At 32.7% G+C, this 18,114-nt stretch overlaps 1 protein-coding gene across 1 annotated transcript in view; it reads left to right on the top strand.

Moving 5' to 3' along the window:
- LOC143181736 (uncharacterized) overlaps positions 1 to 18,114 on the top strand; it is a 585,733-nt gene that overhangs the window by 543,041 nt on the left and 24,578 nt on the right. The window contains exons 6-8 of the mRNA XM_076382294.1: positions 4,168 to 4,329; positions 7,963 to 8,019; positions 16,648 to 16,714. Of these exons, the coding sequence (XP_076238409.1) occupies positions 4,168 to 4,329; positions 7,963 to 8,019; positions 16,648 to 16,714 (286 nt within the window). The remainder of the gene's footprint in view (positions 1 to 4,167; positions 4,330 to 7,962; positions 8,020 to 16,647; positions 16,715 to 18,114) is intronic.

Genomic DNA, 18,114 nt, shown 5'->3' with positions numbered 1-18,114 from the left:
TTATGTTTATATAATTTCTTTAAATTTTTTACTTAGACCACTTTCATAATTAACACTAAATGAATTACAACCACTATCTAATGGTTCATTTTTGACGATATCGTAAAAATTACATTGAATAAATTTAGTTTAAAATAATGTGGTGTGAAATAACTGATAAACTCATTTTTTTTTAAATTTTGACTTAGACCACTTTCATAATTATGGGCACATATGTTTTAAAACAATCCTTAACTGCAACTATATATCTCGTCTATTGTAGGTAATATGATAGTCAATTATGTTGAGCTTACTAGTAATAATAATATTAATAAAAATAAAAATAAATTGATAATAATATTGATGTTCAATTTTTTCCATTTTTCAATAATAACGCATCGAAGATAACAGTGGAGTTTATCAAGTTGATAAATATCAAGTGATTTAGATATTTCCAATACGTATAGATACATATAAAGAATTAACCATCATGAAATAAAAATTGAAAATTTAGCAGCCGTGGTTTTGCTGCCAGCAAAGCATTGCATTGTTTCGCATATAAAAACTATTATCTCGTTATCTATTGTCTCACTGTGATTTAATTAATCCGCATGGCACTTATGTTAAAGGGATTAAAATCATTTGTTTGTGTTCACAAGCCAAACTTTCCTGTGAATGCTGGTGAGGGTACACCCGCTAAGCTTGAATAATCTCGAGAGACAAGGCTGAGAATTTACGCTATCGTTCCTTGTTTACGGAGCGTTGACTTTTATCTTAAAGCCAAGAACGAATAAAGCAAAGAGAGGACGAATGTTTTAAACTGGCAGAGTTTTTCAGTTTTTAAACAAAATTCTTCACTCGGTTGAAAATGTGTGAAATTTTCTTGAAATAGAAAATAATACAAATACAGAAATACAAATTTTTTGGAATGTGATGTACCTAGGTACAGTAGACTTTAACTTTACGAAGTTCATTTGTATATGTCTTATTATTCTTTCCAAACATTTATACAGTTTTTTTATTGAACATTTTCGCATGTCTCTTTCATTCTCTAAATATTGTAATTTAAACCATTCAAGATCGATTTTTTTAAACGAGTAATCGAATGATGTAATAAGTAAATAACTGATGTTAGGAGTAAATACTATACCAACAAAGATTACGAAGTAACATTCAAAGTAACATATTACTTTATATTTATGTCAGAGTTATGTCATAATTTAAATTATTTTCTCAATTTGTTTTTTAGATGTGAACTTTTATTATGTTCCTTCATGTTATATAATCGAAAACTTAAAATTGTTTCTTAAATCATCAAAATCCTTAAATAATAAACTGGTGTTATTGTAATCCACCTAAGTATTTTTTTGTTAATTTTTTAAAAGATAAATCTAGGAAAAATATTTTAGAAATAATTCAAAACTTTTACAAAACTTAATTTTTTAAAATTAAATTTTTACAAAAATTAATTTTTTAGTATTCTTTCTTTCATTCAGAGATATTTCAATTTTTACTTATTTTCATTTATAATGTATCGAGTTAAAACTTTGGCAATGTTATCATATTTTTCGTGCCTCTTAAAGATATCGTTTCATGTCGCCAGCATAAAATACTTCACAGAAATTTGCAAGATAAACGAATTTTGCACTGATGATAATATCGACCAGATGCGCTCCTTTGTAAATATTTGGAGTACTTTGTTTGAAGCTGTCATAACCCAAATGCTCTGCCTTCCGTTTTAATTATTCGACTAATGGTACCTGAAATGTGGACATCTTATCGTGATTACAACCTTCAGCTACGTATTTCCAAATATGCTGGTAATGTTTCCTCCGTGATATCTTTAAGATTCTTATAGGCCATTACATAAACTGTGGGACATTTTCATAAAATGGAATTTCATTTCTATTGCCAGTATTCGAATTTTATTTTTTTTTCCATTACCTATAAATTACACTATATTTGTTTAAAATACTGAGTGAAAGCAGTAGTTAACAATTATTGAATGACTATAAACGTTAGGCCGTATTACCCTATTACGAAAATATAGGTTAAAATTGCATTCTTTAAATCTTTATTAAGAACAATACAAGAGAAACTGCCATGTAAGTGCATGTGAAACATATTGTACGTATAAGACACCCTGTATATACAGAATGTTCGACAAGGGGTACCAGAAATTTCAGTGAGTGATTCTATAGCTCAAAATAAGACGAAAATCACGAATAACAAAATTGCGTTGAAGGTTTTTTTTCAGAGTTATTAATGATTGAAGAAATACCTAAATTTCACATGAAATGTCTAACTTTGGTCTGATTTTACTAAATTCGCTTTAGCTGACCTGGCTAATGCACACCAGCAGTAGAACAAGTCCCAAGTCTGACAAATGTCATACATATTTTAGACATTTTTTTCATTAATAATTAATAACTCTGATGTCCCTTGTCTTGTGTCCTACTGTATAGATTTTCTCGTCGACCAGTCAAAGCGTTATACATTTAAGTAAAAGCCCACGGTCCTGGACGACTGCACTCCAGATATTGAAGCTACGCGCTTAGTAGAAAGCAATTTCTGTGACGATGTCCAGAAACTTTCCCTTTTCTGTTTTACGCTAAGATTTCCGAAGCACAGTACTGTCAACGCTTATCCAGCGTTGCAATTCCACCAATAGTAGAGTTTTAGCCTATGTTCCCTTATACTGCATTAGCCAATAGAATTTAGCTAGACTCCACCTTCGTACATCTTTTTGCGCAGTTGTTGGATTTCGCTCGACTCTTGAATTGAATTCAAGAATTCATTGACTTCGAATATCTGTAGAGATATTTGTATCAATATAGAAATAAATACAGTTTCTTTTAATAAACAATTGCACTATATTAATTTGGCATACAATCGCGTACTTGGACGTACGCAACACTGAAATGAGATCTCAAATGCATTTTCGTTAAGCTCCTTATATACACAGTATTCGGATAGTGATGGGAGAAACTTTAGGGGTTGATTCTAGATATGCAAATAAAACGAAAATTAAGAATAATAAAAATGCAATTGAGCTTTCATTTATTAATTTCATAATTCTCTAAAAATGAGTGAAGTCAGCTTGAAACTTGGCAAATCGAATGGTACCATCGTCAGAGCAAAATTCATGGATGAGGTCAGGCTATAGAGAACATTGATTGTCATAGTCATTGTTCGATTCGAGAGTCGTAGACTCCTATCGTAGCTGAGTACTATTTGTGTCTTACGAGAAGTCCTTTGGAATGCATTGTCCCTAATGCGTTCATAAACACTTCTCGTGGGATCGAACCTTTTTAGATCAGTGACTATGGTACTGTTTTCCTTAACATGTTTGCTGTCCATCTAAAACGATACATTATTCAATGTGTAGAAAAAATCGAAATAGCTCTGTGTAATTTATTTCAATTAAAGCGAAGAATTTCTTTAATTTTATTGTTACTGGATCCTATTCACAGTCTATATCTGGACTCCAGAGCCAGAGTATATTATGTTCACATATTTCACTTTGGTTCTGGGGTTTAGATATCTGATTACCAGAAATCAATTTTTTATTTTCAAATCCTTTATATTAGAAGATCTATAAATAAAGTAATTTTTTTGTAATTTTTTAGTACAAGTTTGCTTCTCCAGTTGCTTCTTGAAAATCTGAGGAGACATTAAAATTTTGAAAAATTAAAGTTTCATAAAACTCAGATAACTTTGCACTTTAATTGTGAATAAGATCCTTTCGTAGATAGATCGCGGAACATAAAACATGAAATCACACCTTCCAAGGAAAGAAAGAATCGCTCTCATTATTCATAAAGTTAACGAGGTCAGCATTCGCAATGAGAACATCTCAAGCTGACATCTCGATTCTAAATCCAGAATAAACGTCCGAGGGAAGGAACGAAGCGACGCAATAAACGAGGAGCGTGTGCTAACGATAATCGAATCAAAAAAAAGGAATCTTCCTTTCAATAGGAAATTCAACGAAGTGAACCTTCGTTCGTGAAAAAACATTCTCGAGTTTATTTGCTCGTTCAAGGTGGATTTAATGGAAACATCGATCGAGCACGCTTTTATTTCTATTGAGACAGGGAGCACATTGAGAGGGACGAACTTAATGAACACCACTTCCTGTTACGATCCAGGAAATAAATAATATCGTGTCCGCCTGTTTGTTGACAGGTGGATACACCAGACAGCGTATTACAGAGTGGATTGGGTCTAGGACCAGACATGGGACACACGATTCTACGCTCTATGGTGGATCCGAGGGATTACGACCGATTAAGATACCTGCAGATGAATGGTGGCCAGCCAAACAGCTTTGAGGAGACCATACACAGGGTATGATTCCACTGATAAATTGAAGTACATACTATGGAATACTTCTTAGCCTTTTTGCTTTCTTTTTTAGTTTAGACAATATCATTTGTTACTCTTTGCAAATTAATTGGCATGCTAGAAATGCAGGGTGATTCACATGGTTCACAATATGGTATAATTAGTCTTTCTTCAGGTGGATGTGTAAAGGTCATATGAAGGTCACGATCGTTTTCTTTTTTTATTTTTGAAACGAAACTCTACCTTCTTTCTTGCACATATGAAATCCTTTTGTTAGTCTACGTAAAAAAGTATTAGGGTAACGTGGCTAAAACATGAATATTTCACGAGATATTTTAAAAACTGCTTTTATGAATGGAGATGTTCAGATGCCTATGTTTATATGTATAGCATTTCATATAAACACATTTTACACTGCTATACAACATAACTATGTTAATTGCAATTGAAAAACGTTGTGCAAAATGTTTAAAATGTGATGGAAGAGTATTTGAACATGTCCTTCAATAAAGATAGTTTTTCAAATATTAAATTAATTTTTCAAAATATCTCGTGAAGTATTCATTTTTTGGCTATATTACTTTAGTACTTTTTTATGTAAAATAACAACAGAATTTGATACGTGCAAAAAAAGGTAGGGTTTCGTTAAAAAACGATAGTAACCTTCATATAACCTTTACGCATCTACCCAGAGAGAAACTAATTATACCACCTTGTGCTTCTCTCGAAACCATTCATTTTTTTCTAATTTCAACTAAAAAAATATATGGCTTGTTACAATTGCGTGAATCACTCTGTATAATAATTTCATTCATTATTAATACTTCACGTTACATTGTTCTTTTATGTTTGCTGACCATGTCCCCATACTTGAACACTAATGCCAATTGTATTTAATTTTGAGCTTAAATTTTAATATAAATAATTGAAACCGGAAAATGGTATCATAAAATAGTATATTCAACTACTTAGATGTCTTAAATATACATTAGATATACATACATGCATGTATTGGGACATACATTTTTGGGTTGTTTGTGTGTTGGAACGTTTGGTGTCTTAACCCTATTATGTTTCTTGGGTCATTTTTGATCCAACTGTGGTTCTTGTTTCTTTCATCAGTTTTCTCAATTTTAAGCAAAATGTGGAATAATTATTGTTAATTTCTACATTTCTGATTAAATGTTCACTAACTGTAGCCATAGGTAATAACAATATTCGGGAATTGGGACATTTATCATGTAGTCTTTGGCTATCGAATTAGAATTACAGAAATATTGTCAAATTTCAAAGTCCCATAGTTTTGTTAAAATTTCTCGAAAGTTCTTAGAACAAGAGACTAATAAAAATTTGAATCTTTTACTTTTCGATCTTTTTGGTCGATTTTATTTTGGTTGTTGCCCAAAGGTTAAACACAAGGTTCTTAAATTATACAAATTTGTTCATACTTCTAGCTCCAGAGTAGAGTGGGTTTCGCTTATTTTAACGAAAAATAACAATATTTTTCGATTCTATAAAACAAAACTGCTCTTCATGTTCGTGTTAAGTACGAAAAAATAATCTTTATAATTTTATAGCCGCCTCTATAAAAGAGAATTTTACCCCTTGGACACCGACCAAAATAATTTGTAAATTATTGCTCTTAATCAGAAGTAGTAGGTTAAACTCTTCATTTGCTTTTTATTGGAATTTCAATTTTCTAGCAATACTTCAATGTTCTTAATTTGATGGCCAGAGAATGTATAGTATAGTACAATTTAAGCGTATATGAAGGGTACCTGTCAGGAATTGTAATAATTTATTAAGACTTCACAAGTTCTTGCCTAGTTTACGTCAATTTATTCAAGTACCATTATTTATTTGATAGATATCTCTTTTTTAATCTATTGTTCAGTACATTGACCATTTCCATACAGTTTGCTTTCAACGGTTTATAGTTTGCAGACACGTCATTCATGAGTAAGAAACTGGCAATTCATACACAGTTAAGAATAAAGAAACTTCAGGATCGTAAATCTGGCTAACATATCCACAAACAGGTTCCTATTGTTGGATTAAATGGTTGAGCCTGAAGATCTGGCAAAAGTGACGAAAATTAAATTCGTTCCTGTTCTATACCCTGTTTATACAATACTGGAACTATAGACCTTTGTTAGTCCGATCCCTCAAGTGATAATTCTATCTACCACAGCGGATAATTTACGACTCTGAATTTCCTCGACCTAAATTGTTGATTATACACCAGCTGCAACTGTTAGGATTATTAAAATCGACGCAGTTAATCATGGCAAAGCTTTTTCAAAATTGGATTTAAATTTCATTTATAATTCTAATTCGAACAGTCGTTCAACAGTCAATTCTGAAGTTTACGTTTTCTATTTAGAAAGCAAAACTTAGTATAAGTCTTATGGAATATGAAACGAAATTAGGATAGCGAGGAATATAATAGATTATACATGCTTAGAAGATTTTTCAGAATAAATAATCTTCGTATTATTTAAGTGCTAACCATAATGAAAAATTAAATGCAAGAAATCTTTCTAAGCATTTAAACTTTCGTATCGTCAGGTATGCTTATATTATTATTTTTATGCAAATCGTGAATTTATGGTAGAGAAAATTATTTTCAGTCTGTTACCTAACTAACTTCCTCATACCTCTTATTGATTACATTCATGTAGTTAATGTCTGCATATGCGTAATTTTATGTAGAAAATAGAAGTAAAATTTGTTTTCAATTTTTATGCTCAAAATAACCTCTTAAAATAACCTTAGGTCTTAGATCATACAATTATTTATTTATTTTTACTCTTATATTCACTTATTTACTATCCATTAGTCAACTAAAGCAGAACTTCAATTGATTTGACTAACTTTCATTAATCTAATTCGTATCACTTCGACACTGTAGCTGTTAGGGAAGCCAAAAATATTTCATTTACGCCAACCATGACATGCCTTAAAAATTATGTTTTTCTGGGAAATGGGATAATATCATCATTTAGTGTAAAAACACGTTCTTTCTATAATAGTAACTCAGAAACAGTTTTTCATGTCATTGTTGCAGGACATGAACTTATTATTCTTGCTAATAACAGTCCCTAGTCGGGTCAACGAGACGAGTCGCCAGATGTAAACAAATGCACGGGCTTGACGCAGCAAAACAGGACCACATTTACAGTTTCCAGATTCCTGTATGAATATCAGGAAATTAATATTTAAGGCGTCTTTCAAAAAGCGATGTTTTAATACTCTCCCATTCATAATCAGAATTTGATGAAATTATAATGAAAACACACAGCGGAAGCAAAAAGGCAAACATAGACTTGGATGGCTCATGAAAATCTGACCGTTTGTTTCAGTATTTTCCCAGGTTCATCCCTGAATGTATCACTTGAATATTATTTGACAGACAGGCGAAAATTTTGTTTCTCTTTGCTAACTCGTCTTATTGACCTGAATATGTTCTGTTTTATAAAAAGGAGAAACAAGTATTGTATGTTTATTTGTTTTAATATATATTTGTTCCATTTTTAAGTTTGTGAGAGATACATAAAAAGAATTCAACAGACTTTTTGTTCTTATTTATAAAATAAGGTTTAGTGCATCCTTATGAATTATTTTGCATTTTTTCAGCTGAAAGTTCAAGAAGCGCTCAGGAAGAAGGAGAGGTTTCACAAAGAACACGAAGAGGTGAGTGCAATTCAAATTGAAATTCACCCTCCCTACTACTTACTTTACTAATGAAACTAACTTTATTTATGTAACCATTAAAGAGTGTGCATATAGAAAGGGATCTATAAAAAATGAGCAAATACAATATAATAAATAAAATTAGTTAAAAATGTACACATCTTAAACAATAATATAAGGTATAAGATCTTAAATCATGTGTAAGGGAGATTCAAATAATTATTTTTTATATCATATGCACGTCCTACTTGTATAATTTACAACTGGTCACAAATAAATATCTGTAAACTGACTTATCTATAATCATATACGAATACATAAATATACAAGACAGATTTATTGCACAGTGGTCATCTATATGTGCAATACCTACATTGAATATTTAGTAGATTTGATAACGTGCGTAATGTGTCCAATAAGTTATATAAAACTGTCAAAAGGACGATTTCCCATGGAAAAATGATTTATGAAATAAAAATACATTTAATATTTTATTCTCTAGTAATAACATAATACTTTAACAAAGAAGAATTACTTTTTTACAATTTGTTTTTCCTTAGTTCATCTCATAAATTTCTAGAATTTCAGTTGTACTTTACTACTTACATCATACGTGATTTAAAATGGTAAATAAATAAATAAATAAATGTCAGAGTCTATTGGATATCTGGATACACTTGGGACTCACTTTATACGATGATTCTAAACCATCTAACAAAAATTTGATTTGCAAATTGTAAAGTAGCAAATTTCAACCTGTAGAACAATTTCTACACGATTTTTTTATATGGTTTGGATCCACTGTGTAACATGAATTCTAGGTGTATTATATTTCTCACTCATCTTTTTACGATTATTTTTCTTACATTTTTTCATTATCATAATTATAATATAGTTAACTCATTCAATTCGGAAACACCCTGTATAAATGAGTTTTTGTATTATTGTAAGGTGTAGGTACATTAGGACCATCTATACCTAGGCCTCCATAAGGCAGGTACCTTTTGATTTTCCACTATCTGCTGCTATTTAAAGAAATTAGATTCAAAAAGTAATATTCAGTAAGAAATCGCTTCAATCATTTCACGCAGACAGTAGTTGCCATGTGTAAGTGCTATATTTGCACTCCTACGAGTGTTCTATGTAAATATCCTAGGTACCATGAGTAGCATATGCATATCAAAAGTCCCATGTGTCATTAAGGAGTGGTCATGCTCAACCATCACCATCAACAACCACTGACCAAACTTCAAACGTAGAAAAAGCAGGTTTAACGTGATAATTATATCTGAGAAATAATAATGTTACTTGCAAATTATTTACTATGAGTTATTTCTCAGATACAATTACTACGTTGAATACTAAACTTTGGTCGGTGGCTGACGATCGGTAGTAATAGCTGAACATGACTGCTCCTTTAGACATAAGTCTACATAAACTTTTTATTCAACGATATTAAAATCAATCCTACAAAAATGTGCCATAGTTTTATTGACATCTTTCATATAGCTGCAACTCTGAGTAAATGCGCAGAGAAGGGACCACCTTGTCGATTTCGATGAAATTGAAATATGTTTAAACAATTTTTTCCTATACATGTTACCGCCACTTGGCGTTAGTTTCAAAAGGTTAAAAAGTTAGTAAAAGTATCTTTAAAATGTAAAAAAGTATCTATACGCAGTTTGAAACATGGACATTCAGCAACTCTTAAGCATCTGAGGAGTGAGGAGTTACTCAAGATTAGAAAAAGAAGGATTTGAGCAGAAATATTCAGAACTATCCCTGGCAACATTTCTCAATGTCATTGAAATCAGTGAGATGGCCCCTTTTCAAATAATTTCCAGTGCACCCTTATTCCTCACTGAAGACGCCACCAGCCACATCCCTTCAATCCGTATTACAGCAACAAATTTGCGCAAGCATCCAACGAGCGACAATTTTCTTTATTCTATACGGTAATGGTAACAAGAAAGAACCAGTTACGATTAAACCAACCCGTGCCTCAGCTCGTTTATTTCCCTCCTTCGATTCCCTTGTGCATTCCCTGGCTCACCAACGACCCCCTTCTCGTCGTTCGACCAATATTGGCCCTGGGAGCCAATGGTTTTATCCGATACAAGTCTCCCCCTGCTTCTCGGCCTCCAATCCTCGGCTCGGCGAAATTCTCACAGGACGAAATTTGCATGTGTGTGCTATCACTTCCTTCCCCCTCTATCCCTACCCATTGCTAGCTTATTCTTTCTTCTTCCGTCTTTTTCGAGCATTGCCTGACTCCGCCTCCCTCTCTCTCTTTCTCTCTGCTCATCGACTGTCTGTCTTACGCCATCTCGATACCTCTTATTATGCAAAGCAGCCAGATCGGACGATATCATCATAATCGTCAATGTGTACCACGCGTTGCGCTGTGAATTTCTTATGCGCAATCGCACGATATAGCCAGCAGCGTTACCATGATACTCTTATTCCCCCTCAAGCTGCTTCTCCGCTTCTTTTCCTCCTTCCACCTCTCCATTACCCTCTCCAGCTTTCCCTTCCCCCCTCCACTTCTCTGTTTCCCCCATTTTTCTCTCTATTTTTTTTTTAATGTTAGTACGTGCTGCTTGGATTCGAGACGCACGAAATTTGCTCCGCATTCGTTGCTTCTATTCCCCCCTCCCATTATTTTCTGTTCTCTTTTGTTTTGATTCTCGGGGTCTCCAGTGACTCCTGTCCCCATTTGAGGGTAATTAGAATTTTCCTTGCTTTCTGGTGACTTCGACTTCTGCTTCGAGGGAGAGCCTTTTCTGCGTGGAGGAGTTGCAGAAGTGGTCCTTTTTAGAGTTTGTGCGTTGAATATTCCTGTGGCTGTAACAATGTTAGCTGTGGTTGTTGGAGGCCGAGGAGAGGGAAAAAAGTAAAGTTTTGTTTTGCTGGGAAAGGGATGATGGTTTTTCTTATGAGAATTTTTATTGATCCTGTCTTTTTTTATAGTACTGAAATATTTTGTTATAAACTCGTTTCTGTCCCCTTCGTTTGTTTTTAATACCGCCTTTGACGCAACTGGAGCAAAATACGAATGTATAAACTATGAACTGGTCTCGTAAAAATTCTTCTTATTCCATGCAAGCTCGTGTAAAGTTACGAGCTTATGGTGAGTAGCCACCATATTTCATTTTAATTGTTTAGTTGTATTTCAGTGATCCGCTATACCTATTTTTTATGCACATGAACCGTTAAAACTATTTTTTAGTGCCAAAGCACTCGATTGATGATTAACTTTTTGTATTTAAAATAGATATCAATATTTTTATTTTGTTAAGTCAATCAATTTGGCAAATAAACAGATCATGTAATTGCTCACATAAACTGAAAATGGACTTCTGTTTGATTTATTTCAAGAAAAATTTGGCAGTTATTTGAACATAAGAGCTAGTAGCTCTTATAAACAGCTAAGATTATAACAAATATTAATATAGTTTTAACAAAAATTATTAAAAAACTTTTTATAGGAGATGATCTATTATGTGTAATTTGTTAAACATTTTCTATGTATTACGAAACACTTGCAGTCTTGTATCCTATTAATATTTAACTAGAAATGTTTTCCTTTTGTGAATTTTTTACAATTAAGCAAAATATAGGTACTTGTATTTACATTTTGCTTTTTATGCTGGAAAAATAAAAGAAAAAGTGATTATATTTCTATAAAAATATTTATTAGGCGCAAGATCGGTAGTGGTATATTAGACCTGTCAACAATTTTCAAAAGATAGCATGTACAAATTTGTAGTACACTTTAAAACACAACAGTAATCGTTTTTACATCATGGACTTCTCAGCCTTGTCTGACTGCATACAGACCGTTTCTACTTACTCGTCTGATCAGATGATAAACACTTGACGAAACGAGGTAGAAAGATCTATCTTTCTTTCTCTTCACTCATTGTCAGCAGTTGCTTATTGTAACCTTGAAAATATAACAGTACTTTACCATAATTAAATTGTTATAATATTTTTATTATAAATATAACAACTTTAATGTAATCTCGACAGAAAAAATGTAAAAAGCTGAGAACACTCCATCAACTTGCAAGATAAAAACTTGCATACATGGAAAGCAATTAACTAATTGACTTATTTGTCTTATTTCCATTTTCATATTTCCATATTTTGAAAATTATACAGGGTCGATTAGCTGAATAGGATCACCTCAATTTCTACTTTATTTATCTTGTATAATAAAACATCTTCGGACAAAATTGCACTTTTTAAAGAGGCTCACCTAATTATGAGAGGAATTTTTTATCAGATCATTTTTTTACAAGATTTTAAGCTCATCAAAATTGTTCCTAAAATAAAATTTTACATTCTTTTCGATATTCTTCTAAAGCATGAAAGACGAATTCAACGACCATACTAACAATACCATCATTCCGTGTTCAGTAACAATAAAATTAAAGACAAAGCAGAAAATAATTCCAAGAAATAGTAGGAAACAGTGACGAGTTCATAACATGAAAATACTCTAGCACACAAGCAAGAAATTTCATTATTAAATACCCACACGTACACATGAACTTTCCTCATTACTTCAACTTCCAGGATCAATTCCAGCTAAATGTTCCCCATTTTTAGAAGTATCCTGTAGATAACGATTACCCAGAAAGCAGGAGCCTTGGCAGGGGAAGAAAGAACGGAGGGTAGCTGTCGTCTGTCGTAAACGCGGACGAGCTCCAAATTTTAATTACGCGGAACCGGCGATTCCGCGCCTGCATACGCGAGAAAAGCTGACCTGTCCTTTCAGGAAATTTAAGGGACTGCAAAGGGTCCCGGAAAAATCGAGCGGAACTGCCTGGCCTAGCCACAGGCCACTCAGCAGGGCAGGGAGGGACAGAAGGAAATAAAGGGGAAAGTTCCCTTTGAGGCTGGGAGCAATATGTAAATAGAGGTCGGTATCCGTGTAAAAGTTTTAGTGTCACTTCGACTTTCGCGGGTTTACTGTTCCTTAGAGGGAATCCCCTTTCTTTCCTCCGTGACCCACCCTTCGCCTCCCTCGTCACGTGTTCTCTCGACCAGCCGCTTGACTTCTCCTTTGCAGAAGAAACTGCGGAATAATCTGATGAGCAACCGCTTCGTCAACTACCTCTGGCATCGTTCTTTTTTTTCCACCTCTTTTTATCTACTCTTTGGTCTACGTATGAGCATTTGATACATCATGTATGAGTTATTTGCATAAATCTGCGTGGTTATACTGGGTGAACAAGAAAGGGTTCATGAGTTTTGGGGCAGATAGTACTCGCCAAATGGAGTTCTTGTTGAAGGTTCTAGTAAACATGGGTCGACAATTAATATTTTGAAAGTAGTAAACAATTTCTTGTTAATGTTTAAGTGAGTGATTTGCTTGCTTTAGGGACTGTCGTGCCATGTGTAAGCAATGGAGTATTTGTATATCCATTTTACGTACGTGTCATAATACAGGATTAGCTTCATTAACTAACACTTTGTTAGCTACACGTATTATAATTAGTTAACAACAGGTAGCTCTTGAAGCGAGCAAGTCTCTCACTTAAGGAAACAAAGAATTGTTTATCAGTTTGAAAATATTAGTTTTCTATCTCATTTGCTTTAGAAGATTTGAATCCTTTTTTTCTTCATTTTATATATACTTATGATTTTCATCTCAGATTATAATTCTATGCAACACCAATCAGTGCTTAACAATCTTTTCGTTTCTTCAGTATGAGCACATTTAATGTTTCAAATACTCAAGTTCCAAAATTTTGAAGTTTACAAGTTTCAAAATATTTCGATGCCTATTCAAAGCGACTAATATTGAACTTCTGTTTCAAATTTTTGGTAGCCTTTTATTTGTTCCAATTTCCAGATTCCAATATCCAGAACAGAATCACGTGCCTACTCGTTCATAGTTTCACGTGCAGACTCAAAAAGCATTACTCTAACCCGGCACCTCTATATTACAAACTTGTTACAGTTGACAAAATCTGATTTCCTCTTTTAATTTTACAATATTTGTTTATCGGAGTTTACTTTTGAAGAATACCGAAATGATTATTTGTCTGTTATATTTGGTGTGTATTAAATCTGTCGATTTCTATTTATGAGGTCAACAGGATGTCAAAATGTAATTAATAACCATTTACTTTCAATATGTAATTAATAAACACTTACTTTCAAAACGTAATTAATCAGCGTTACAAGCAAACGTGAGAATTCTTCTCAGTTAATGCTGAATAATAAAAAAGAAACATATGAGTAAATGTTATTTCTGTAAATTATATACCTTTATAGACATTTGTAATTGTGGCACATTGTTAAAAATAGACATAGATTAACAATGGTAGTTTTAGTGTTAAGCAATGAAGATACGACAACTATTTTTAGTAGAAGTGTTGATAATTGAAGAATTGATAATAATGAGTAAAACCATGAAAGAGATTTGGTTAGACATCTCATACCTATATATCGAGAGTAACACAACTGAAGTAAGTACATTTTTAGAAAATGTGAAAATGTATTTGCTTAAAATTAGTTAGTTAAAGTTTTAAGGTTCATGTATTTTGTTCACTCAAGAGAAAATTCGTTTTTATGAGCCGTCATTTCTTTACTTTATAAAATTTATGTTCCAATCGATTTCAGTGCTATATCAACTGACAAAATAGAGCTACGTATAACGATAAAAAAAAAATTCACGAGTTAAACATTGCAACTTTAGCTCAATACCAAACATAGTACCTACATATGAACTACATTATAGCGTATGATAATAATAGATATTATTAATTATTATATAGGGTGTCTGGTATTAGGTGAAATATGTAAAGAATTAGTCAAAAAAGAATTCTCAAAATAAGAGTTTTTCATTTTCTAGTGTTTCTTCACCTACACAAAATACATAAAATGTCAGAATAACACAAAGAGATTATTTTTTAGGAATTTATTAATTTGACAAATTATTAGAAATAATATCCACGTAGTTGAGTATATTCATCTTATTAAATTCTTACAAAGATTTTGTATGATGTTAGTTTGTAGTTTCAATTTTTCAAATGCTATAATAATTTTTGTTAATTCTTCAATATTCATAAATACGACATCCACAATGTGCATAAACATACTAAATAAGATAGCAAAGTTTTTCAAGACACTTAAGATGAGAGATAGTTTACACTGAAATCCATTAAATTAAAATTTGATTTGATTTCACCAAAAGCTTTACTCTCCTTTTTCCAATTGTATCGCCAATTACTAAACACCCTATATGTACAGATATAAAATATGTGTATAATCTGCATTACAAAATTATGTATTACATAATCTGTATTACAAAAGTGACACAACTCAAAAAAGTATATTTTTGAGGGCAAGCAAAAAACTGAGTTTAGGAGAAAATTATTTATTAAATGCATAATACTGACAAAAAGTAGTTTTACTTCATGAAAGTTATCTTACTTGAATAATTAGGCTAAGAAATAGTTACGTGTTACTTGTATCAAATAATTTTCTTGTTGTTATTTAAATAATTTGTAATTTACATTTGAAGAGTTCTGTGAATAAATTTTGTAATTTTCGTCCTAAACTAGTAAACTTTTTATAATGAACAGAGGTGCATTTACTAAACTGATTTATAGCTGTAGTTAAAAAATCACGTTTTTTGAATTGTGCCACTTTTGAAGTACATGTACGATATATTAAGTAGAGAAGACCAGGGTCATAAGTAACAATTCGACTTTGAGCTATAATTATGCAAAAACTATTACACTTATAAGAAGAATGTTTATGCCATGCTCGTAAATAGCGATCTGATTATTGAGTCATAGGGGTTGTGCTGTTATTGTGCATTTTTCATATGTCTAGTCTTTGCATTCTATGCCCTGTATCCATTTCTCATTTTGCCTGCTGGAAGTGTATGTCTCGAGGTATTCATATTACAATCATCTTCCATGTTCTGGAACTTAGATTATAAATGTTCACTAACCAGATACTTAAAATTCCTAACTAACAATCCAAAAGGCCAGATTAAAAATTAAAAAGAAGAAAGAGAGATTTCCTTTTCCAGGAAATGTTCATATCACACTTTCAAAGCATTAAGAAAAAGTTACTTTATGGTGTCGAAAAGTCGTCTTATTCACTATACCTACTTGTTCATTGCGTATGTATATTGTTAGAACGTAGATATGAAGGATGGTGACGTCAGATGTTGCCCTCAACGCGGGTAAAAGAGGTTAGGCTAAGTGGCGAGAGAGGAGACGCATGGCGCGTGGCAGCGAACTCTTTGTAACTTTTTGCGACACCGTGAGTTAGATAACCAAATCATACATTAGTGTAAACAGATTGTTCCTATGGGTCTACAAGCTTGCCCAGACACATCTTTAACGATTCAATACTTGTAACTTAAATATAGTGTAACCAATCCCCATATGTGCATTTCAATTGTAATTTGCTTCATATATCTAAAATTAACGATAAAACCTGCGACAGATTCTTGAATGATTTAACATGTTACTTTTGACTCCAGGCTCTCCTACGATAATAATTAGCTCAAACATTAGTCCCATCAAATCAATGTACATTTTAATCACGTTGTCGAATGATCGTTCACCCACACCTCCCATTATTGTTCTGTTTCAGATATTGAGGGACATCCGGCAGGGCTTAATGCAACTTGGACGGGACGGACGGGGTCAGCTCCCAGGAGGTGAGTACATCAAGGAGTAGCCTTTAGCTAGTGGCCGCCTCGTCTCTCTGCAGCTCCTCCAGCCAGTCGTGGCACATCCTTGGTCCCGCTCCTGTGCGCGAATTCCTGTCAGAATACGTGGGTGTATCTACCTTGAACAAAACGTACACGTGCCGCCCAACCTACGAATCGACTCCCAAATGTCTGACACTTCGTACGTTTCACTACGCCCCCAGGAGACTCGTTTCGAGTATTCGTTCAAGGACGGTTCCCCGCGCTGCTTTTTTCGAGAAATCTTGCCGTGCTGGAATGAAATTGCCTCGTAGACAACAATTTCTTAACGGCGGGAACTTTCTGAAGCGAAGTTCCGCTTTTCGATGGCGCTCAGCTGAAAGGTTCGGAAGAAGTCGCGAATAGTCTCGATATTTCTAAGAAATGGTCTTTGACGGAGAGTGTGTTCGATGTTGAAGTTCTTTAGATGTGATTCTTTTCGTATTTTATTTGAAACACCGGGAATGAGAGGTATTGAGCTTGTTTTGAGATTTTGTTTAGACTTGGAGCTAATTTGAGTACAGGAAAATCAAATTAACTAATATGTACAAGAATAGTTAGTGTTATTAGGAAGAAGATGGAAAGTTATTACTTTTCAAATTTTGCAAAAGACTCAAGCTTCTTCTCAAGAAATGTTCAAGCTTTGAAGTGTTTGAGCTTTCAAATTTTAAAATGTCCAAATGCCGAATTTGAACGTTCCAAACCTTCAAGTATTTTTGATTTGGGAATTTTAGACTTAAAAATTTTTATACATTTAAGTTGTCAAGTCTTTCTAATTATTCAAAAAGTACTGTAATTTAAGTACTGTAATTTTCAGATGTTTATATTTTCAAACTCGTGATTTTCAAATATTCAAATTACCCAATTTTCTTGTTTCTTAGTTTTCTTCCTTACAAATTTGTAACTATAGCTCCCTTACTTTTCAGTTTTATTTCTTTTTTACTGAAAAATTTATCCAATTAAATCTTATTGTCTTCTAACCTAAACATTCAAATAATTCAAAATTTCAAATTTGTTTATCTTTCCAAAAGCTCTTAATATATCTTAATTATTAGATTCTAGTTTCTGGAACAGAATCGTCTAACTTTTGGTGAATAGTTTCATATACAGATTCTCAAAATACATCCATATCTGATCATTTGTATATCTGTAGTATTTCGTTCGTTGTAAACTTGTTGCCATTTCTACCATTTTTTGAAACAATTTTGAGTGAAAGAGATAAATAAAAATGAAAGTCAAAAATATTCCTCACTTGTTGTGATCTCACACGTTGTTCGTTTATAGCAAACAAATATTATATTGTCTCTTAAAGCGATGAGAACATAACCGTTTTTAAGTCATCCTTATGTACGAGAAAGTGCTTATATGTA

The sequence above is a fragment of the Calliopsis andreniformis genome, chromosome 7, assembly GCF_051401765.1.
Source record: "Calliopsis andreniformis isolate RMS-2024a chromosome 7, iyCalAndr_principal, whole genome shotgun sequence".
Classification (NCBI taxonomy): domain Eukaryota; kingdom Metazoa; phylum Arthropoda; class Insecta; order Hymenoptera; family Andrenidae; genus Calliopsis; species Calliopsis andreniformis.
The sequence above is the reverse complement of the archived record's forward strand: the minus strand, read 5'-3'. Positions and strand labels throughout refer to the sequence as shown.